This window comes from Nipponia nippon, unplaced genomic scaffold, assembly GCF_047370975.1.
Source record: "Nipponia nippon isolate SJK-2023a ecotype South Korea unplaced genomic scaffold, ASM4737097v1 scaffold_2, whole genome shotgun sequence".
Classification (NCBI taxonomy): Eukaryota; Metazoa; Chordata; class Aves; order Pelecaniformes; family Threskiornithidae; genus Nipponia; species Nipponia nippon.
The window spans coordinates 87,701,316-87,726,871 of NW_028262336.1; the positions used below are offsets into that span (position 1 = coordinate 87,701,316).

Here is a 25,556-nt window from a genome sequence, read left to right on the forward strand (position 1 = left end):
CACAATTGACTTGATTGTAGAAGGTGACCAAAGGAAGAGTTTTGCCTTGGATATTTCAATGTCACTCATCTATAATTTGCTGCTGACCCTCATTTACAGATTTGGTCCATGGGTGTCTTCTCTTAGGCTTTGAAGAGGGGTGGTTTTATTCCTCAAAATCAAAGACAGAAGCATTCAGACTTCACCATGGCTGTATTTGGTAGTAAGCATCAATTCATCAAAGAGAATCTTTGCAGGAGCGAACTTGTTTTTTAAAGACTTGGAAGTCATTGGTAGGTTGTGCATTATGCCATGGCACCCTGCTTGCATTTTTTATGCTGTTGTCAGACCCTTCCATACTCATATCACAGCGGTGATTTGAGAACAGTGCATCATCATAGGTATTTAAATTAAGCCGTTAAAGTTTTCTTACATAGTGGCATTTTTTTGGTGGGTGAATATATTAGAAACACTCCATTTAAATCAGATCATTTTTGTCTATTGTGTTTTTATCACTTTTATGTGTATTCATGGTATGTTTATTTTTATTGTAAATCACAAAGGAAATTTCAAAGAAAGACAGAAGACACTTAATTTGGTTCTGTGAGCTGGAATAAGACAATATTCTTTTTCTACAACTGTTTTTCTTGTAGTTGTGAACATATGATGATTTTGTTTGTATTAAAGAAAATCAAAAATCCCAAACCAATCAAAGAAATTATCAAGCTTATAATTTTAATAATGACCTCAGCTCAGGACATTAAGTTGGGAATTAATGATCAGTTAAGGTTAATGACTCAATGCCTTGAGTCATTAAGCTCCAAGAAAATGCCCTGTACTTTGATTGTTTTTGGTTTATTAAAGGTAGGTTGTAGAAGTTGCAAAAAAAAAAGGGAATTTCCAAACACAAGGGGAATGAATACGAACAGAAAACAGAGGTATTTTATCTGCCTCCTGCAGTCCCAGCATAGCTAAAAATGCCATTATCCTTGATGAGAGTTTTGTTAGTGTGAGGACCTAAGGAGCAAAACCTTTCATAGCCACCTTTCTTTTCTTTCTTGTTTTGAAACAAATGAAGAACCTCAAATGTTTGGCAATGGATAGGTTAACACTGCAGTGTTAGAACTGCACATCACCTTCTTCTGTGAAGTTATTCCACAATGTCCTCTAAATAAGCCGTTATAGGATATTGCAATAGTACTATGCTATGATCTGTACATAAGAATACAAGCCTTTGGATATGCATTGTGTGTAGCAGGTACATATTTGCATGTAAGTGGGTAATAAGTATTTTCATTGTAATCCGTATCTAATTTGTATGCTACTTACACAGTCCAGGAGATGGAAAGTTGTGTATGTGAGCATTTAACAGACAAGGAGTGCTTAAACCTGAAGCCCTTTATTTTTCCATAGTGGACAGAGGTAAGCTGCTATGATGGCAGTTGCTAAACAATATCTTACAAATAATTCTGAGTCCTTTCTGACATAAACTAGTATATTTAAAGTAAGGTGTCTTAGTGAGATTTTCACTTTAAATAGAATAAGGGTTAAATGATAACTTGACTTATCTTTTAAATGACAAAAAATAAAGAAATTGCAAGACCTTTTCACACATTAGATATGTATTGTCATTTATCATCTAGATATCAGGCTAGCAGTGCAAAGTAATAAAACATATCATCGAAAAATGTGCTATAGGTCTGAATCACTCTTTCATTCCACCTCCCAGCTAACTGTAGTATTAAATCAAACAAGCAGAACATTTCCTTAGGCAGCCATTGCCTTTTAATTTCCTGAAGAACCTTAAAATATCATTCATTACAAGTACTACACATATTTGGTTTTTAAAAGTCTCATAAATCAATAGCAGGCTGACTGTAATAATTATTACAAGTTAGTGCATAATTTTCGTGCTGAAGGCTGCATGCAGAACTTTAGCATATGCAAACGAGGCAATTCAAACTGTGTATAGATATTAATATGAAGAAGCAGGTAACGAGGTGCAGGCTATGAATTATGCATCAAGAGTGGCTGATCTTCAATGAGGAAAATGAATTCAGCATGTAATCTAATTAGTGATGGAAGTCTATTACATCTAACTGCAAAAGCAACCGTCCTTGAAACAAATTTATTTACAGTCCATGTTACCACTTGAAACAACTTTGAAATGATGTGTAAGACAACAGCTTAATTGTAAAAATTTTTTTGTTTGTTTGTTTCAGTTCTAGACCTGGAAGGCCTCCTAAGAGGACTCAAAGTGTCACCTCCCCAGAGAATTCTCATATCATGCCACATTCTGTCCCAGGCCTAATGTCTCCTGGAATCATCCCGCCAACAGGTAGGATTGCTAGAGACACCTTCACATGGGCAATCGTTTGAATTCATGTCTTATATCCACTTGTTAATAAACTAACAGTCTAGGAAACCAGCGTCCAAATATCACAAAGGAGTTTCCATAATGTAACATTATTGCTACATAAATGTATTGTATGTAATGGAAATTGTGGCAGCTCAGTACTTTAAAATACAAATAACTGAACAAACAATAATCCTTTATAATTTTTTCCCCTGTTCTTTTTCTTTATAAACAAAAAAACCTTTCCAAGCATGAATTACCTATCATGAGACAATAATCTCCCTATTCATTTTTAATAGATCAGATATCTTCTGATTTTTTGCTGCTTTGCTTGATTAGATAATATCATGAATATAGTTGCCTGAAGAAACTGAGTGAGTTAAAATAACTCCATGCTGCACACACGTCTTTCTTAATTTTTCATCCTGAAATTCTATTTTTGATACGTCTCCTGAGGCCTTATACTAATGTAAAGTCCTGTAACAATCTGTTTCTCAAACTACTATTTTCTTTTGAAAGTTACTATAACATCTCCTAGCAGTGACTTGCTCTTAGACATAGTTAAATTAAGAAAGGCTGTGTTGCAGGAAGGAGATGAACAGAGCCACCTGAATATGGAGGCACCCAACAGTGCAAGCCGTTGATGGTGGTGCCACATTCTCTCTCATCATGTTACAGATGAGTTAAATTCTCCCACTTGCTTCAGCAAAGCTCACCTGAGCTTCCACATCTTCCCCAGTTGTACCCGACTTGTTCACACAGCTCAGTCTCTAGCACTGATTTTCTCTAAGGCAAAGGAGAGAGAATAAACTAGACAGATCCAAATAGAGAGGAAGTTTGATGGGTCTTGGAGACTGGATAGATGGGTGGATGTTTGAGTATGTGCCCATGATCACATGTCTGTTTAAGTATGAGCATGATCCTTGGCATGGTTTTGGCCATAGCTGACTAACATTCTCCAAAAAAAAGCACAGTTCAGGAAATACCACATGCCAGAAACTGTTGGCAGTTTGGATGCAAGTGTCTTATCTGGAGGAGGGAGGAAAATGAAGAGAGTTTAGCTCTGTGGACAAAAGTGGAGACACGTCTCTTGGCCTTAGGACTCGAGAGCTGCTTTACATAGTGAGATAGACACATAGCCAGAAATGTTTTGTTTAGGATTTTACAGCTTTTTTTCAAAAGATCAAGAGGAGTGACAAAATGAAGAGAAGTCAGTCAGCTGAAGTTGGTAAGAGAGAGTTATGAAGTAAGCAGAGGGAAAGAGGGATGAGACTAAGAGTGCAGGCAAGCATGGGAGGGTGTCAGGCAAGTAGGACTTACAGTGGTAGTCTGGGCAGGTGTGACCAGCAAAAAAAATGAATCGGGATTAAAATATTTTATATGGTAAGAATTACAGGATAAAATCTAGTGAAGGAAATAGAGTTGCTGCAGAGTGAATGCAATGTGAGAATAATAGAAAGGGTCTATGTGGGGAAAGAACAAAAGTTCTTATAGGGCAGAAGCATTCATGTTTATGAGGGAGAGATCAAAAATTGCAGAAGCAAAGGGAAATTATTTGGGGGAAGTAAGGCAGGAAAATATCAAAGAAAAAAATGCATGTGAAAAGTAGAAAGGAGATGACATGAAAGAAGTCAGAAACAAATAAGCAAGCTGAAAAGAGGGAGACAGGAAAAAACCCCTTGTCAACAGTATCATTTGGGGTTTTGTGTTACAGTTAATATATAAGAGCAGATCACCTCTTGATATAATATCTTCTGGGGTTTTTATTGCATTTTTTTATTCTAAGAAAGCAGCTTAAAACCACAACTCATGCCTAAAGTATCCAATTCCTCTCTAGTCCTTTAAAGCTGATCATAACAAGTTAATGATAAAAATACACGGTACTAAAAACACAGATCCAATTTCTTAGAATATCAGCCCACAAAACCAGATGTAAACCTTTTTAAAATGATGATTAAAAAAAAGGAAGAAAATAATTCAAAATTAAGGAAAATAGGCATATGTAAGATTATCATTCATCAAATCCTTTTAGGATGGTAATACTTTGTGAGTCTCTTGCAAAAGAGGAAAGGTTTAAATGAAATTGCTATTAAGTTTGAACTAGTTTCACATTACATGGCTTACCACAACAGAAAGGGTGAACATGATTTTTTCCTATTGTGGTGGTGCTGAGTCTCAAACAGCACAAAAAATGCAAATACTAACACTGTTAGCAGCAAGCTCTGAGGTATAGTGTTCCACGGAGTATGGCTCAGCAAAGGTAAGGAACATCATGACAGTCATTCCAGCATTTTACAGACAGGCAAGTATAAAAGTAGGTTTATAATCTTATCTTGTGAGTGCAAATCAATGAACATTTGTGCATCTACATTGTGAATAAGTACCAAAACCACTGTAAGAGCCCTACAAAGAACGAACTGCTATAACTGCAATGGATGATGTAGGTGCAGTTGTTATGTGCACATTTGTTGATACTAGAAAACTTTTGCCACTTGTGAACATTTGCCTCCATATTTTCACTGTATACTCATAGAACCATGGAATAATTGAGGTTGGCAGGCGCTGCTGGAGATCATCTAGTCCAGCCTCCCCTGGTCAATGTAGGGTGACAGAGAGCAGGTTGTTCAGGGCTGTGTCCAGTTGAGGTTTGAGTATCTTCAAGGATGGAGACTCCACATCTCTTTGCAACCTATTCCAGTGTTTGACTACTCTCAAAAAAAATTTTTTTTCTTACTTCTCAATGGAATTTCCTGTATTTCAATTTGTGTCCATTGGGCAACACTGAGAAGAGTCTGGCTCCATCTTCTTCACTCCCCCTGCCCCCATCAGGTGTTCATACACATTGATAAGGTCCGCCCTGAGCCTTTTCCAGGTTGAACAGTCCAAGCTCTCTCAGCCTCTCTTCATACGTCAGGTGCTCCAATCCCTTTATCATCTTTGTGGCCCTGAGATGACTCCTTGTTTGTAAAGTTTATGAAGTTTGAATTTCCTGTTAGGATCCAGCTCTAAGCAGAAAAAAGCCAAAGTATCAGGTTGTTAAGTGCTTTCCCCCTGCCTTTCTCTCTCTTTTTTTGTAAAAAATTCTTCTTTTTAAGCTTTCTGATTTATTTAATAATCTGAGTATAATAACTAAGTTTCCTTCCTGCCTATAAAAGAGTATAAGTGATCACACAAACAATTATGTGCTATTTAATGCTCTTTAAGTAACAGAGATCTGAAATTATTAGGTGTATCTAGGATATACAATGCTGTGATTTAACATATGATTTTTATGTGAAAATTTTCCTTTTTCTGAAATCTGCTGCATAATACAGAAATACACATTTGAAGGTGGAAATCCTGGTTTCTAAAGAGGCTGGTTCTGCATGCGTTGTTTATGTGTGCAAATAATATTGGTACAAAACTGTAGGCTGGGACTTCTCATGAAATGTCATGATTGTGTATTTCTGTAGGAGGCCAAGTTAAGGATCCCTTGAAAATGTATTCTCTTATTGGTCCAATCTGAAAACCCATGCAGACAATGTTGCATCATCACTTAGAATGGATTCGCTTTAGAGAATTATTTGGGGACTAAGCTGAGATTTAGGGATTATACTGAGAAGGAAAATAAAAGGCAAAAAAGGAATAATATTCCACATTTTTTTAAGGGAGCATAAATTGAAGCAGTGATCACCTGTTGGGTGATATTCTGTCCATTTTTATCAGAAGATTCATAAATATTACCCACAATTGGTGATCAAACCACTGTCTTTCATTAGGGTCAACTTACAGAATTTTCCCAACTTTAGAAAAGACTGGTCAGCTGACAAAAGATAGTCTTATGTTTATTAAAATAAATGTAGGACCTTGAAGGTATGGCAAAATGAGAAATGTGTAGTAACAGGAAATGAAGAGCTTCTTGAATTGTCCAGAGAATTAAAATCTGCCTATGTTACAAATAGCGTAGTCAGAAGAAAGAAGACTTCGGTATAGGTTCAGACAGGTGTACTGACTTTTCAGGCTTATCTGAATAACGCCTTGAAGCCCTTCCAAAACTAGATGGCTCATCATAGTTAACTTTGATCCACATATCTCTGTGTACTGTGGATCTTTTCTTGGCTAATGTGCTTAGAAGGCTTCAAAAGTTGTCTAAAGTTGAAATTAATTGTAATTAATCAGAAAAACAGTGCTGTAATTCCTGAGTGTGTGATATACATTGTGCTCTCTATTTTTATTTCTATAGTTGCTATATAACATATAAAATGATATTTCCATTATTTTTCATACAAACTTTGAAAAGCAATTCTCTTACTTTTGAAATTTTTTTTTTTTGGTAATTATTCTTAAGTGTTTTAGGTTTTGAAACTATTTTGTAAAGCTCCTGACATGTCTTCTGCAGCTTGGCCTGAGCCTGTAATCTACAGGTGATGAAACGAGTAAATACAAAACTCTTGTACTTATTTCAGGAACTGCATCTTTCTCTCAAAGATAAAATGTGAATATAAAGTGCTTTTGGAAATCAGTATTGCAGGGCATGATAAGAATGCTACTTCATATATCTATATATCTCTATATAAACATACAAATATATCATTTTCAATTAAAAAAAGTGATTTCAAAGCACCTTACATGTTTAATTTATTACGTCAATTTTACATTAAATTAATATCAGTAATTATTGTTGCTATCATTATTATTTTGAACAGATTTGCTTTACAATGGGTACTTCTGTCCACCTATTCCACATCTGATACCAGACTTCTTTTCTGGTGTAAAGATATTAAGCTTCCCTTGAAATGCATCATGTGTGCAAATTATAACTACTTTCCTGTATTAAACTCCTATTCTGTTTTTTCTTTGCTTAAGTGATAATCTGAAGATTTAATTTCTAATCTTATCCTTATTTTCTCTCTTGCTGTGTGCCTGAATCAATAAAAGTATATTCCAGCTTCCATCCCGTACAAAACTCTCTGAGCCACAAAGCATTTTGGGGGGGGGGTAGAGTAAGGAGAGAGTTGAAAGGTTTTGTGTAGATTATTTCAGTTTGGAGGACAGAGTTCACAGATGCAGCTGTTGATAAAGTGTGGCAATGTTACTGCTAAAGCAGAAGATGGAATTATTTGGTGTTTAAAGAAAGATTAATCACATAATTAAATAATTTCATTTTCTCTGGCTCACAGTTATTGATGTTGTATTAGGCAGAACTGAAAGAATGGCTAAAATATAATTATCATTGTTATTGTATCCACATCTTATTGGATATCGCCAAGAAACAAAATCTATAGTTGGAAGTATTTTCTCCTGGTAGACTCAGTCCTGTAAGGTCTTAAGAATGTATTTAACTTATCTAAGAGAGTAGAGTTGATTTCTACGAGTGTTGCAGAGGCTAGAGATTAAAAGTTTGAGTTACATACTTAGTAATTTTGAGAAGCAAATCTATTATTCAGTTATTTATTTTATGTAGTGCACACGTTTTGTGATCATATGTTGGTTAAAAAGATAGACATTAATAAAATTGTGTGGCTATTGCTTACTTCTTTTAAAATGCATTCCATATTTACACTGTGTTTTGGTTATTAGTGTTCAATCATTTTTAATGTTAGCATTGCTTTTGATTGGTATTATAGGATGATATGCTGTTTATCTTTTGGGGCTGAACTAACTTATTGCAAAAATAAGCAACAAAAACCTTTCAGAGTAATAAACTGTAACCTAATTCAAGAAACTGAATCAGATTACACAAACATTTTTGCAGTTCATTAAGGAGTAGTCATTATAATTAATGTGAAAGCTTCTGTCGTGTTCACTAGGTGATGTATCAGTGGGAAGATATACTGACTCAACTCTAAATATATTATTTCATAGTTTTTAAAATCATAATTAAGGTGTAATTCAGGCCACCTGTCCTCTTCTGAAAACACTGTTATAATTTTGTCATATCATCATCCTGTTGAATGGCTAGCTGTCTTCCACTTTCATCACAAGAGGCTTTATCACTGAAAACCAGTTTTGGAAGCTCACTAGTTTAAGTTCCAATGAGTCCCTTACATTCACTAGTTAATAATTAAGCTGATTTTCCATGTAGCCACAAATTTTATAAAAATCCCCAAATCAAATAATTGTTTCAGCAACTATTAGGGTAAGAATACATGACACAATGGGAACTTGAGTGCTTAGCTGTATAATCTCAGGCATGTGCAATTTCATTCTTTTCTGACTTTTGATATTTTACTCCTCAACCTTCATTTTAAATGTTGTGTTAAAGTGAAATTTATTATCGTACTTGAGCAGAAAATACTGCCATATAAGAATTTACTTTGAGGTCCCAGCAACCAAAGGATCAGACTCCTGTGGACATTCAGTCACATCAGTAGCTCTTTGTAAGAAAATAGGATGTGACTACATGGTTTATTATAGGCAATGTATGGAAGATCTCCAAGCGGGTAGATTATAAACTGTCTCTGAATCTGGAGCCATTTAACCATGTTTGCTTCTGACAACTACTTTCTTCCTAGCCATTTCTGAGCATGAGAAGGCTTTATGTATCTTTGCTTAAGATAAAGCACACAGACATAGCTTTTTTGCTCATAAAATCTTTTTAAAAACAAGAATTCCTTGCAGAAATAAAACCTTTTTTATTAAGACGTTTTAATCGATAAGAGCTTGTACATTTTGCAGTATTATACCATACAACACTAGATATATTCAAAGCCTACAGGATACTGTTGGAAGACACTGTAAGTCAGAGGGTCAAACCTCATGCAGGTTCACCTACTGCCTGTTGAAAGGAGTCCCTGGACTGAACTGTTCCCAGAAATGCTCCCAGCTTTTTTGATTTAAAGGGAATAAGTTGGTTTGCTTCAAAAGAGACTCTGGGATTAAATATTTAGGCAGTGAGGATAGTCAGGTACCTCAACATGCTCAAGGTACTCACGAAGAAGTGAAGTTATTTTACAGCATAGTTACAAGCTAGTGAGTCCTCTCTTATACTTGCATCTTATGACTACTCGTTTATTATTAGATTGTGATATGCACAGATTTGTTAACTTTTAGTGGAAAATCTAAGATGAGAAATTTTTGTTTCTTCCTGGATCACAGAATAATTTTGCCTTCTGAAGGCTAAGGGTATAATGGTACTGGTCTGTGAATTTCCCCATAAGAGTGGTATTTCTGTACCAGTTGAAGGATCATATTCTGTGAAGATGAACTATTAGAAGATATAAATAAAGCTTCTAATGATATTTGGTCGTTTTCAGATATATACAGCTTTGCTAAGTCAGGGTAGAATTAACGTGATCAGAAAAAAATATGTGTCTGACTTTAGAAATGACCCTCACCCAAATTCCAGTTTCTTATTCCAAATCATAAAAGTATATTAAACATCTTGGTTAAAAACCCCCTCCATTTTCCAAAAGAAGGTGTTTTAGCATCAGCGTTTCCTGTGAAACAAATAAGATGCCAAGCAAAACAAAATAAAACACCAAACTCATGATAAAAAAGAAAGCAATTAAAATCTTATTCTTAAAGACAGGTATGCGGCAAAGTTATCGATGACTGAATTTGGACCTGGTAATGGAAGTGTTTACTAGTGATTACTATAGCTTTCTGAATTCCAACATACTATTATTTGTAATTGAAATGAAAAAGTTATTGAAAAGATACATATTGCAGAGTACACTGATTGTTTCATAAAATTAATTTATTCAGAATGGAAGCTTGCCACTTGTGGGAAATGCTGAAATCATCTTGTAGCTCAGATTTCAGGCAGTCTTTCAGTTAAAAAAAATCAAGATAATCATGCTCCTATGTTTGCAGTTTTTCTTACAATAAACCTGATATTTTTCCAACCAAACTCTTGCTTTATAATGAGAATGTTTAGCCAAAATAATTCAATATGAAATAATTTCATTTCTAATTAGTGCAAAACTAACCTTTTACAGAGCAAACAGTGCATTACAATTTTAAACATCAAATACGGAGTATTGTTTTATTAAACGCTGCCACTAGAAATGAACCTGAGCTGCTGGTCTCTTATCTGAATGATGTTTATTGCTATAGCAATATAGTAAGATGGTACTTGTTAGAGAAAGCATAGCAAGGTCTGGTACAAAACTCAGTATCATCACATTGCTAACTATGGTTTTGTGTCATCATGGTGACATGAAGTTCTTGGATGCTATCAAGATGCCTATCTCCTTTCCTATAGAATTAGACTACCTATGTCCTTGCGTGACATGGTCAATGAAGGGTGAATGATTTTTTCCTCTTCATTTTATATTTGATCTGCTACCAGTTCTACATAACGCATTCAATAAAAGAAGACTTCAAATTTATATATACCAAAGTTATGGTCCGTGATTTCATTATCATATATTTGGGGGTTCTCTAGAGTACAGGAAGAAACTGCAGCTTAATGTATTTAACTCGTTTTCTGGTTTGTTTGGTTTTTTTGGTGGGTGTTGTCAAATGCAATTTTTTATTGTGATTGTCTCCTGGTTAAGACCAATGTGTGCTGTGGAGTTTTCCAGATCTCATGCAAGGACTTAAATATGAAGAGAATATCCAGAAAAGATGTCAGGTAGCACAGGTATTTTTGTTATATGATATAAGATGTAGGTGAACTTCCAAAGTTACTCAAGTAAATGATATCATCAAGAAAAGTATGCAAGCAAGCATTATTATATCTGGGCAGGTTTAGAAGACTCCAACTCAAGCAAAAAAGAATGAACTATGTAATGTATTAGTTGATTTTATTAATATTTGTTTTAAGTTATCTATCTGTGTTTGGTAGCAGCTTGGAAGGGTCAAGCATCTAATTATCACATCATATGTAACCTTTCAGGAAAGAAGCTTATTGAACACAAAATGAACTTTGTTAGTTTTCCAAGGACAACCAGTCACTGTGAGTTATCCTTATGACTTACAGCTCTAGTAACATTGCCTGCATGAATTTTATAAGACAGGATAACATACTATCAGAATTATAATGAATCCACTATCAGTTGTTCAGAGTGCACTGTATTGCTGTTACTAATGTTGTCCTATGCAGTATATTAGAGCTCTCATAAAGTAGTCTTAAAGGGGATGAGGTTTTTGAACAGGAAGGTTGTTCTGGTTCAAGTCCCGGGCTCGGGATTCCAAGGCCAGATTGTTGCACAAACATGATTCTAGATAGTCTGCAAGTCGCTTAATGTTTTCCTTCTTTGTTGGAAATCAGAGAGTATTTATGTCAGAACTGTATTGTGATGTGAAGTTAAGCACATAAAAAGACATGCTGATGAACTGTATTGCAAATATAAAATGATCTGTCAGTTATTGCTCATGGGGCTGCCTCCAGAGCTTGTGGTTTATGAAAACTCGAGCTGTTGGTCTGAGCTTCCATGCATTCAAAATGCTAAGTTTGAAAACCTCATTTTACTTTCTTAAGGTGAGAAGACGTCTTTTATTCCTTCAAGATGCAGAAATAGGTAGCTTATGTAGGTTGCTGTGTGCCTGAGGCAGCAATTGGAAAGGCAAACAGAGTGGGATGGAAAAGGATAGGAAGGGGGCTAAAAAATTTTGTGTGTGTGTGATTGGGGGAGAGAGAGAGAAAGGGGGAGGGAAGAGAGAGGGTTCTCCTTTATGAGTTGGTATAACCAACTTATTTAATGTAATACAAGTTCATGTGTTTGCTGTTGTCTATTCATTTGTGACTATTGAAAGGTTACAAAGCTACATTGTTACAGTATTTGTATCATTGCTTTCAGGTGTTGTCCTCTTTCAACAGCGCATATACAGGAGGCTTTATTTTGTCTTTCTGAAATGTTTCCAGTTCTGAATGTTGTACCACGAAGTCTTAAATCATCTCCTTTCAATCCAGTCTTAATTGCAATGAGATACTGTGTTCAAGCTGTCAGCAAAGAATAAACTGTTACTGCTACTAGTATTAGAGATGTGACTACTATGGACGTTTAGAAAAAAATCTTAGATTGAGGAGCATGGTATTGCTGTTACATTGCTTTGATGAGGTCATCAATTAATGATGTATTAGTTTCTGACTATGAAAACAGTAACATGCTGGGAATGAGTAATCTGGAGAAAAGAAAACTGCACCTAGTCAAGCCAAAATTAATAATGTCACTGAGTCGTTCTAACTCGTCAAAATCCATAGCAATGGCTGATAGGCAGACAGTGTACTGACAAGTTTTACTGAAAAGTAAGATTTTGTCACCATTACCTTTTCGTTAGGTGGTGGCTGAGACTTAGATTGACGTAGGGGAAGTAAAACAAGTTTCAGGAAGTGTTGTAAATAGGCAGATGCATCTACTAAATTTCCTTTTCTCTATATTCATTATGATGTCTGACATCACAGGCACTAAGACCACACATATGGCTTGAAAAATCCAGTTGCCCTTATTGAGTAGAAAGTTAGCAGAATAGCGTTGTTTTCTGCAGACTATACTTATTTTAAAGACTGTTTCTGGCACTTGTAGTGGAAATACAGAATTCAAAACATGAGGTGGTATCAGCTGCATATTCCAATAATCTCTGTTTATGATTACATCAGGTTACTGGAGCTACAATGCTAGGAACCATGAAAATCAAGGGTAGGATCTTAAATAAACAACATCACTACTAAAAAAGATGATGTCATTTTTATGTTTTCTTTTTACAGTAAACTAATTCCTTAATTCATATGCTATGATGCATCAATCCAATATGCAGAGACCTAGCTATAATTACCATAGTAGGATACTGGCTCTATAATGTCACTTAAGCTTGGACTTCAGATGGTGAGAAAAGCTGCTTAACACAGTGCAAACAATGATAGGCTCTACCCGTACCTTGCTTCATAAATATATGTTAATATAGAATCATAGAATGGTTTAGGTTAGAAAGGACCTTAAAGGTCATCCAGTTCCAACCCCCCTGCCATGGGCAGGGACCCCTTCCACTACATCAGGTTGCTCAAATCCCCATCCAACCTGGCCTTGAACACTTCCAGGGAGGAGGCATCCACAGCTTCTCTGGGCAACCTGTTCCGGTGCCTCACTACCCTCATAGTGAAGAATTTCTTCCTTATATTTAATATAAATCTACCCCCTTTCAGTTTAAAGCCATTACCCCTTGTCCTATCACTACATGCCCTTGTAAAAAGTCTCTCTCCAGCTTTCTTGTAGGCTCCCTTCAGGTACTGGAAGGCTGCTATAAGGTCTCTCCAGAGCCTTCTCTTGTCCAGACCAAACAACCCCAATTCTCTCAGCCTGTCCTCATAGGAGAGGTGCTCCAGCCCTCTGATCATCTTTATGGCCCTCCTCTGGACTCACTCCAACAGGTCCATGTCCTTCTTATGTTGGGGGCCCCAGAGCTGAACGCAGTATTCCAGGTGGGTTCTCACAAGAGTGGAGTAGAGGGGGAGAATCACCTCCCCTGACCTGCTGGCCACGCTTCTTTTGATGCAGCCCAGAATACGGTTGGCTTTCTGGGCTGCAAGTGCACATTGCTGGGTCATGTTGAGTTTCTCATCAACCAACCTGCCCAAGTCCTTCTCCTCAGGGCTGCCCTCAATTGTTCTTAGCCCAGCCTGTATTTGTGCTTGGGGTTGCCCTGACCCATGTGCAGGACCTTACACTTGGCCTTGTTGAACTTCATGAGGTTTGCAAGGGCCCACCTGTCGAGCATGTTAAGGTCCCTCTGGATGGCATTCCTTCCCTCCAGCGTGTTGACTGCACTCCACTGCTTGGTGTCGTCAGCAAACTTGCGGAGGGTGCACTCAATCCCACTGTCCATGTCGCTGACAAAGATGTTAAACAGCACCGGTCCCAATAACGACCCCTGAGGAACGCCACTTGTCACTGGTCTCCACTTGAACATCAAGCTGTTGACTGCAACTCTTTGAGTGCGAACATGCAGCCAATTCCTTGTCCACCAAGTGGTCTATCCATCAAATTCATGTCTTCCAATTTAGAGACAAGGATGTCATGCAGGATGGCGTCAAATGCTTTTTGACCCATTGTAGAAGGTCACCAGATTTGTCAGGCATGATTTGCCCTTATTGAAACCATTTTGGCTGTCACTGATCACATCCTTATTTTCCATGTGCCTTAGCATAGTTTCCAGGAGGATCTGCTCCATGATCTTGCTGGGCTCACAGGTGAGACTGACTGGCTTGTAGTTCCCTGGGTCTTCCTTTTTTCTCTTTTTAAAAATGGGGGTTGTGTTTCCCCTTGTCCAGTTAGTGGGAACTTCACCGGACTGCCACAACTTCTCAAATATGATGGACAGTGGCTTAGCAGCTTCATCTGCCAGTTCCCTCAGGACCTGTGGATGCATCTCATCAGGTCCCATGGACTTGTGCACCTTCAGGTTCCTTAGATGGTCTTGAACCTGATCTTCTCCTACAGTGGGCAGTTCTTCATTCTCCCAGTCCCTGCCTTTGTCTTCTGTGACTTCAGCACTTGCCAATGAAGGCTGAGGCAAAAAAGTCATTGAGTACCTCAGCCTTCTCCATATCCTGGGCAACCAGGTCTCTCGTTTTCTTCCGAAGAGGACCCACATTTTCCCTAGTCTTCCTTTTATCACCCACATACCTGTAGAATCTTTTCTTGTTGCCCTTGACGTCCCTGGCCAGATTTAATTCTACCAGGGCTTTAGCTTTTCTAACCTGATCCCTGGCTGCTCAGACAATTTCTCTGTATTCTTCCCAGGATACCTGTCCTTGATTTCACCCTCTATAGGCTTCCTTTTTGTGTTTGAATTCGTCCAGGAGCTCCTTGTTCATCCATGCAGGCCTCCTGATGTTTTGGCCTGACTTCTTCTTTGTTAGGATGCATTGTTCCTGAGTTTGGAGGAGGTTATCCTTGAATATTAACCAGCTTTCTTGGGCTCCCCTTCCCTCCAGGGCTTTATCCCATGGTAGTCTACCAAGCAGATCCCTGAAGAGGCCAAAGTCTGCTCTTGTGAAGTCCAGGGTAGTGAGCTGGAAGAAAAGGACTACGTTACTTGGGCAATTTAGTAACTGCATAACTTATTGCATCACAACAGTGCATTCATTTTGCAAGTACCAGACTACCAACCAAAAAAAACCCCACAAACACCAACGGTTTCCAGCATCCCATCAGTATTCAGTGCAAGTATTTGAGAAGAGAAAGGTGATTTCTTGTGAATCAGTACATTTGTTTTGAAAAGTATCTCGAAAGATTGTAGTAGATTAATATTTCATTCAAGTGGAAGAAAACAGTGGTTCCTGTCCACTCAGTCACTGTGTGACGAAACAGTTTTTAAAGTAGTTTTTTTCCTCTATTGAAAGCTCAAATTATATTTGGCGTTTGAAGTCTCAGATACGCAGACGCTGAACACACTGAGGACAATGTACTCCTAGAGCTGAATGACAAAAAATATAGCGCTCTTGCCTCTATACTATATAACAATGTTAGCTTCATGTTTATGGAATATAGAATAACTCTATGAAATAGGATTTAGCTTTTTAAAAAAAAATACAGCCATAAGAACATGTTTATATAAAATGTAAATGACTTAGATTTCTCTTGAAACTGATCTCTATTATCACCAGAGTTAAATTTTTATATGGAAAGGCTGTTATGAGGAGGTGACATGTATGCAGAACCAAAATAAATAAGTATTATTGTAGTAGATAACTCTTAAATTAAATGAAGAAAACCCCAAATGTTTACACCCCAGGAAGGTCTGGGCAAGAGATGCTACTATTTAGGCTACTACTCCTGTAAAGAATATAAGTTTTATGGCTGCATCTGTACCAATAAATAAAACAGTTCAGAGCTGTTCTTTGGCTTGCAGGGCAGGCTTGCATCCTGCAGCTTACAACTGTGGGTGTAAACTCTTTTTCTTATTACAGTCTTTCCCAACCTAAAAAAAAAAAAAAAAAAAAGAAAATAATCTGTATCTTCTCCTGAGGAAGAGTTCCTGGCCAGTTCTGTTTCTTGTTTTCTCTGTCCATGGCCAATTACAGAACATGTTTTGTAGCTGTACTACAAAATTACTACTAGCATGAATATTTCACATGTTGAGTTTCTAGTATGGTTTTTGTTTAAAGAGACTAGAGGCAAAATTTGTATGGAAGTTTTATTTTTTATTAGACCAAGTGCCAAGAATTTACAAGCTTTTGGAACACAAGCACTTACTCATGTCTGCTGAATGAAGTTAATCAGCACTAAGATCTAAAAGCATCTGAAAGCAATTAAAAATGCTTATATGGAAATGCTGTTTCAAGTATAAGCAACTTGGTTTCTCCACCTTCTGCTCAATAGCTGGATACCATTTGTCCACTGAGTGTTAAAGATGATGACTTTTTTTCATTAAAATCTCTTGCAGTGTACCTTTTTTTGGATTCTTTAATTGCTTTCTTCTTTACTCCAGGAGAAAGCTTTTCATCTTTTGAATGTTTTTTTGATCTGCCTTTACCTTTCTTCTTTTTTACTCCTCTTCTGGGGGCCTCAAGTTCACTTTCTGATGATGAAGAAGAAAAAAAATGCATACGTTTTTCTATATGTACAGTGCACTCATCCCTATGCACAAAAAGAAGTACTCAGTCCAAACATGGGATACTTGCAATATCCACATCCACTCAGAAATTCAAAGAATTTTTAGCTGATTTTGTGCTTGGAAACAAATCTTTCAAATTAATCTTTTTTTGTGGAAAATTTAAGGTCATCATGAGATAGCAGTTATGCCAACATACCCTGTAACTGCTACTCTTTGAATCTTTAAGTTATGGATAATCATTCATATCAATTTCTTTTCTAGCAGACTTCTGTCTGCATAATTTTCTCAAGAAAAATATTTGCTTTTAAATTACTTTATAATTGTTAGTTGCTGTCTTTATAGTGCCAGTAGAGTTAGTATAATTATTATTAGTGTTTTATGATGTATTTTGGTGGTGTTTTGTTTTTCGTTTCTTTATTTATTTCTTTCAATCTCCACTTATATTGCCAGGAGTGTATTTACTGATATAAGTCAAAATCTAAACTTGGTATTGAGACACTGTATCATCTCAAAATATTTTGAGTTCCAAGTCACATGCTCTGAGCAAATATTTATTCTTATTCTATGTAAGCAAGTATTTTAGAATTTCCTACAGGTGGTCTGGGATCTCACCTTTGTGACTTCTTGTTTTCAACTAGTTCTTCCTCTCCCCTGAAAACTGATAGAAGGACTAGAATATGCAATTCTTTATCCATCCTAATTTGAGACATTTTCCTTATTGAGCACTGGAAATTTCACTGGTTCCAGATTTACATAGATTTAGCCTTGACATGAATTTTGAACTATATAAACTTTGCTTTATACACTCACAGAACTGTGGTAGGAGTGAGTATTTTAATTTATCTTCCTTTTTCCTGCTGCTTTCTCAAATCTACTTTGTCTTTATTTAATATTGAGATTTATTTCATGAAATCTTTAATAATGGAAAGAAATATTTTTGGAATAGGTAACAATAAATGAAGAATAACAGTGAATCCCGACAACATTTTCCCTGGGATGTTTTCCCTTACCATTCATTCCAGATATTTAATTACCTAGTCCTCTCTAGCTGACCAGGCAAGAGTTTCACAGAACTTTCTTTGGCCAGTGGAATGTTACTTTAGAAGTTAAAAAGAGTACCAGGATTTTGTGTTAGAAATAATGATGTACTTTTCCAGAATTTGTATTTATTTTTCAGACTATAGTTTTTATTAAGTAATCAAGTAAGTTAATAGATTCAGGAGGTAGCCCAGATACAAAGTAGGGCATAGGCAAAACAGAAGGATATTTAATGTAGCCTTTATATAACTTGTGATCAAGTTGGGTGAAGGTTATTGCCAATGGATTTAACTTAATTTCTATGCCACATCTTAGACTGTTTTAATTCAGTGTAACCACAGAAACTGTATTTGGTCTGCCCTTGGAAAATCCTTTTTTCTTTGTGTAAAAAATTTGTGGTGTTTTTTGGTGGTTTTTTTTTTTTTTTTTTTTTCTGTATAATTCAGAACTTTATATAACTTCTGATATAACACTGTCTTTTGGAGTTGTATTTGAATTTGCTTCATTGCTTCTTTCAGAATTATTCATGATTTAATTGTATTTATTGACTTAACACAGTTCCATCTGTGGCCTTCTCCCAGTAGAAGGCTCCTCATTTCATCCTCAGTCACTAAATGCTAACATCTCACACATTGCTTAGTTCCATCTCACTTTTTGTATAGTGTTGTTCCTATGGTTACTTATAGTGATTCTTTCTATCACAGTTTACAATATAGTTGTTTCACTTTTTATTTGTTGCTTTGGTAAGCTTTCTGCTGCCCTGACTTTATCTCTGTATTCAAACCTCACTTTATCTTACATGATATGCTGTCTTCTAGATGACAACATCTTTTTTAGAGATGTGAAAGATTTTGAAGTTGATTACAACCCAATCAATATTTTTTTAGGGGGCGTGGGTATTGATATCATGGTGTGTGGTATGATGCTTCCTCATTTCTTTGAGTAGTTTTGATTAGGCCACTGAATTTTGTCCAGTTCTCTTTTAAATAGAATATATATAAACCTCTTCCTCCCATGTTTCAAAACTCAGTGATTTTGAGATTCCTCTGAATTCTTTCCCCTATAAATTCCTTTCTACTTTACACTGTGGTATTTTCATCAGATGTAGACACACAAAGCCAAATTAAAGCAAAGATGCTCAGTTTAATTTCACTTACTGGTTTTGATTTTAAGATTGTAATGTGCATTAAAGGAATGGAATGGAATGGAATGGAATGGAATGGAATGGAATGGAATGGAATGGAATAGAATAGAATAGAATAGAATAGAATAGAATAGAATAGAATAGAATAGAATAGAATAGAATAGAATATTTCAGTTGGAAGGGACCTACAGCAATCATCTAGTCCAACTGCCTGACCACGTCAGGTCTGACCAAAAATTAAATCATGTTATGTAACTATATTTTGGCAAGATCATAGTTTCATTGTAGACACCTTAATGCTGTTGCTTCAAGCTTGATAAATTTATTATTTCCTTTATTCTTAGCATGTTGACCACTCATGAATCCTTTTTCTCACCAGCCTGGCTAATCTAGTAAATCTGGGAGGAATGCCATTAGGTAATGTTCTTTTAAAGAAAAAATGAAAAACTAAACACTGATAGATAAATGAGTTGCAAATGAAAAGGGATTTCCAGTGTTAACATTGCTCATTACTTGTCCTAATTGCATCTCATGTCCATTTTGCCAAATGTCCAAAGAAAATGTGGACTTAAATTCTTACCCCTTTTTTTCCCAGCTTCCTCCTGCTTCCTAGCTGCTTCTCAGAAATTTTTCAGGCAATGTAATAATTTTGAATTGCATTGTTTTTCTTTCATATACTGCATACATCTAGAAGACACGTCACCACATGAGAAAATGGCTACTTTATGAGAAATCTTTAGCTTTGTATAACTGCCACAAAAAATTAACATTTCAAGACTGTTTTGACAAATATATCTTCTCATGTTGTCTTTGCATGAGGTGCTTACAATAACAAATTGTTGAAAAAATACCTGCTAATTGAAGAGTCATGATTTTATCATAGCATGAAAATATTATTTGCAACGTACAGGGTCAAAAAGGACTGTTCACAGAGCCTATCCCATTAAAGATCATCTATAAAGAGAATTTTCAGAGTTCTTTTAAAATTGTAATTCTGATGAAAAGTTTGCCATTTTTTTTTTTTAATAATTTCTCTTTTCTCTTCTTCTTAATATAAGTTTCCCATCTGGTTTATAGAGCTGGAATTCCGTAATTCTCACCAGCACACACAACGGGCATCTCTGATGCTGAGGCTTCCAGAATTCCTGTCTGTCTTCATGTTTGGCTGTTACCATCTACCTTTTTCATGTGAAATATGCTATGTAAGAACACTTTATTTAGAGAGAGTGAGCACTACTGAGAACAGAGCTTTCTGGGTACAGATATTAAAACAGTTTCAACCTGTCCTGAAAGCCAGAAGCAGAGGGAAAGCTGGTAGATTTTCATAAGTTCTTTTCAGAGTTGGAAATAATTTCAGATACTTCTTCCTCTTTTGTGTGACACTGCCTTCAAGTAGGTGGAATTAAGAGCATATTTACAATACAAAAGAGATCCCTCATTGTCAGCCTGGGTGCATCAGTATTATGCCATGACAGAAGAGCATCCATTCCCGAGTTAGTACCTCTGTGTGGTGCATGTACCATGTGAACATGCTGATTCAGATATCTCGGTACTATACTCCACTAAATGAAATAAATAGGCTTATAATCATTGCTGAGTATCATCCCTTTAAGTTTATTCAAGTGAACAGAACTACATCTTTCTGAGTATGTTTGAGATTCTCTGTATGCTCTGATGAATTCATATTTCCAATTTTTTCTATACAGCAATGAAAAGCACAAACAGTGATATGGTAGATTCTGTATTATATGAAAATGGCATGGACACTTGCTGATGTCCTACTCCTTGTTCAGATATTGTATGTCTTGTTCAGTAGAGTTCCTACTGATAACCTTGTTACTGCTGATGTGGGCCAGATTTTATCAGTAATCCATCTGGGAAGTACTCAATCCAGCAGATGCCTTACATTCTTTAACAATATGTACTCTGACATTAAATCTAGTTTTTTGATTAAAAGGTGAATGTTTATATTGTGAAATCTGTTTGCCTTCCTAATTTGATTTTAATAGGAAGTGGAACAAGGGAAAAAAATAACTGACAACATATTTGACAGAAACTGATAGAAGGTAAGAGAACTGAGAGAATTCAAAGTGAATTTTATTCTATCTTGTCCATCAGGATCTATTTTAGAATTTTTTGTTTAAAAATAGAGTCCTTGAAAGAAAGAAAGAAAGAAAGGATGTTTAATATAAATTGTTTTCTTCTTTAAAGAACAATACAAAGCATGTATCATTTTGAGGCTTACTTTATTTTGCTGAGATTTTAATGTCTAAAATGTTTTAAACTTTTATAGAGTTTTTAAATCAAGTAGGTTTAAAGGATGCTGAGATAATTCTGTAGTAGTTCTTTATGAGCATAAAACTAGTTTTAAAGGAAATATGTACCTAGAAATAGAATTCCAAAGCAGCAGATTCATTACATTTCCTTAGAAATGGCAAGCATACAGGTTTTCCCCCAGAATCTGGGGAAAGTAAGTAATTTTCCCTAGCTTTAACCATCTAGTTAGCTATCAAGGAGGAGATTCATCTGCCAAAAGTTAATATGTCTGAAATGTGGCTGTTGACATCTTAGCAAGTCCTCTGCTTTCATAGCCAGTAGAAAGCAGCAGACATCTCTAGAGAGTGATATATGTCAGTATAAGATAGACTGCATGAATCACCCCCTGGAGATGCCTGTGTCTCTTCATTGACTATAGGCAACCTAGATGAAGAGTTTGGACTGAATGCTTAAATTTTAGAAGGTTAATGTTAAATTAGATGGGTGAAGCTGTCAATGTAGGTAAATTATTTTACGAGTGTGGATGCAGAACTGTGTCTGTATGTTGTCCTTTAGATGAATCTGTGGAAATGATCAATAGGTTTTAAAGTATTTGAAGAAGCTTAATAGGTTCTGGGTATAGTAATAAAAAGACATAAGAAAATTTTTTGTATGAAATGTTGTATATCACACACATGCAATTTAGCAGGCAATCAAATCACATTTTAGTCAAGGATTGAAACTTCTGATATCCCTCTGGATTCACTGTGTATTGTGTCTGTTATTGGGTTCTGGTAGCTGGGTTCATGACATGGCATGTACATATTTTAGTGCACTTGAAAGACTGATAAATCTTTTCCTGTGATAATGAATTAATATGCTATTTAAACAACCAAAGAGATGTCATTTCTTGAAGTTAACTCCAATAGGATCGCTAGTTTTAGTGTAAGAACAGTCCTCCAGTGTTGTAAATAAGGATAAATAAGTATAAATATTCTGCTTATTTAGAATGTTCCAATGAACTAATATTAATCTTATTGGAGTTTTCTGAAGTAAGCTTACTACTATCATCCTGTTCCCTATAATTTGCTAAAGCTACAATGCCAGATTCTTTCATAACTTAGTCCGCAACGATGCAAGTAATTCTACACTGTTCCCTCTAAAAAATATACACTATTCTGAAAATAGCAAAAAAACCCAAAGACTTTATTTTTTAAATCTGAATCAGCATTAAGTGAACTTGGAAATGCAGCTATCCAAACTGGTAAGTGCTGAATTCCATCTTCCTTTGCTAACAGTAGTAGTTCCTCCTTAAAAATACATCTTTAAATATCTTATTTGGCACAATGTCTATTTTTTTTCAGTGCTATATGGGAGGACTTTAATCTCAAAACGCATAATGTCCTGCAGTAATTTTCAGCATGTTGAAACACTGAGAGAATTAGAAATATTTATAAAGATCAGATGTGTCTGAGCTCTCCAATCTGTAGGAGTTGTCCACATCTAGTTTTATTTATTAAATATGGATGTAATTTTTCCTATCATTATCGGAAAGAAAATGCTGATAATCCTGATATCCAGTTATATATGTTATAAAAGGATGAATGTTCAGTCTGAATAGTAAATCTGGACACCTTAATTATATTTAAAGTCTATCAATCATCCTTTTGTTTTTATGATCTTTATTTTTTCCCCAGACATGACTAAATTTGATTGCATATCTCTTAAAGGGAAAACTTATATTAATTTTTGTGTAAGTAAGGATGTATCTTATAGTCCTTTAAAAAAATTCAGATACAGATGATCACTTCTTAGACTACAGATTGCTTTTATTTTATTTTGTCAGTGTTTTGAGTCTCCTAATCCATATTTGCCTACTGTGTTTCAAAAGGGAATCAAATTGGTTTTGTGGTACATTAATGTTTTATGCAATATTCCATAGAGAACATTAAATAAAAATAAAAGAAAAAGGTTGACCTCTAACACTTACACCCATTTCTTATGTCAAACTGGGAGATGTTGAAAGCCCTATATGGTCGTAACCCTTCTATCTAACCGTGACCCTCCTTAACATTAAGCAGGTGACTCGATTAAACATAAATCAGGCATAAAATGCCCTGCATGAGGCAGCACAGTGAATCAAGCAAATTATCAAATGGCAAAACTCATTCTGTGCTCTGGGCAATGTAAGCTGCCAGCACTTATACATCAAAACTTCACTCAATGTAAGATTGATTTTATTTTATTTTGTTTATTTTAATTCCCTACAGCAAGCTGTGTTAGTCCTGTAAAACGCTGTCTGCCTCATTACGTTCCTCAGAAATGCTTTTCTTGTTTAGAAAAGGCCGATCACAATCTTAAGCAATGTAATCTATCTAAGACTAGATATGCTGCACTCTGTAGTGGGTTCTCGTGGAGCTGATATTTTGTGCAATAATACCGAAACTTAAGCTTCTGTGATTGTATAGATTTTTTTCTGTTTGTTTGTGTGTATACACACACTATCAACTTTATCAAAAATATGAACACCAAAGGGATAATGTTATAAACTTGAATCACCAGTAGCCATTGAAAATTTTTTCCAGTTTCAGTAAAGATGCTGGGATTAAAGAGTGTAAGTCCGATCTTAAGGCAAGAATGAATTTTTATGTAAGATGATACATGTCTTCCTTTCACAGTTGCTTTTTATGCTGCCTTAAAACATGTCAAAATAATCCCCAGCAGAGGAGCCTAAAAGGAATGTCAGCTCTGTGGTTATGTAAATCGAATTGAGTGCTTTACAGCAGGTTTAAGATTTTTATAACTCAGGAGTTGTTAACAGCCAGCTGGTTTGTATCTGTTTTTTATGGTTATTCTTGTCATAGGCAGCCTCCACAATTTTTAATTATATTTTATGGTATGTGTTTTCCCTCCTCTTGAATCCCACAGCCACTCTTTGCTTCAAAAGATATTTTCCACTGGGAAGAGAAGAAGCATTGCTTTGGGACTCCATCATTAGAAATACTGTTGTATAATTACCTCCTGGTAACAACAGTGGAGTGTGAATCTCCATCGCAGATCTTTAACTTGCTATGCCAGGATGGAAATCTGTAGTATTCTGCACACCCGGTTAGGATGTGATGCCTGCAGCCCCTAGCTCAGACTGTTGTCTTCCGCTTTTAAAGAACTGATTTACAGTTTTTATTGCATTCACAATGCAAATTCCTCTTTGCTTCACACTTCAGGTTTGAATACATGCTTTGTGCTTCGCAGATTTGATTACATTCAGTGTTCTGGATCACCACTCATTTTGTAACATATGTTCTCAAAAATGCTGTATTTTTTATTTATTTTAGTGACTGTAACAGTGATACCGGACAAACGTAATCTTTTAAATGTTTTTATAGCACTGTAATTTCAAGACTATAGTCTGATTCCCATCTGGAGTAGAATTAATTTAGTGTAAAATATACATAAGAGCACTTTTCTCTGTCTGAAAATAAAAACACCATGCCTGACAGCCTGAAAACCCAATGCCTTATTTTTTGTTAGACTTTGGGAAGTTACGAAATGTTTAGTTATATGTAACTGTGAAGACATTACCAGAAACTATGCGTTCTTGAATGTTTTACAGCATTTTGTGAGTGTCCTCCCTCCATGAAAGGAAACGGACTGCTCTCTAATTGTCTTTAATGGTAGATCCTCCTATTGAAACACCTCCTCTCCTTGCAGATGTAATGATGTAAGAGCGAGAGTCTTAAATAATTGATCATATGGAGAAAGCTGTTTGTAAGATGGTTAAAAGACTGTTAAGCTTGACAACTGTAAGATAACAGAAAGGCTACTATAAGCCTTTTTTTAGGTGAGGCTGAGAAAATTAACACTTGTTTTTAGTTACAGTCAAAAATAGTTAGAGTTAATCTCACTTGAAAAGCCTGTTTTGAAAGTGTAAAAGAAATAATTTATGCTTTTGTGTTGTATTCCAAGAATTGATTTGTGTAATCGAGTTTCATTATTTTAACAGACTGAAATCAATAGAAGTATTATCATCATACCTAATATATTCAGACATTATGACTCTATAGATCTTCTTGTATTACACAATATTATATTTAAATTTGAATGTTAAGTGTTTATTCTGACCCACTTATGGTCTAATGCCTAATGTCAGCAGCTTCTGAACTACAAATTCAAATATCTCTCTCTACTGTGTTGGCTTTCTATTAATTTCTAGAGCTGCACAGGAGCATACCATGTAACTAAACATAAATACACAGGATGAATACTTATTATTGGAATTGGTTTATTTAGTAGAATTTTCAT

The 25,556-nt window shown here is 35.7% G+C and overlaps 1 protein-coding gene across 1 annotated transcript in view; it reads left to right on the forward strand.

The window, feature by feature from the left end:
* Positions 1-25,556, forward strand: part of DACH1 (dachshund family transcription factor 1) — a 366,376-nt gene that overhangs the window by 150,997 nt on the left and 189,823 nt on the right. Inside the window, exon 3 of the mRNA XM_087758755.1 lies at positions 2,202-2,317. Within this exon, the coding sequence (XP_087614881.1) occupies positions 2,202-2,317 (116 nt within the window). The remainder of the gene's footprint in view (positions 1-2,201; positions 2,318-25,556) is intronic.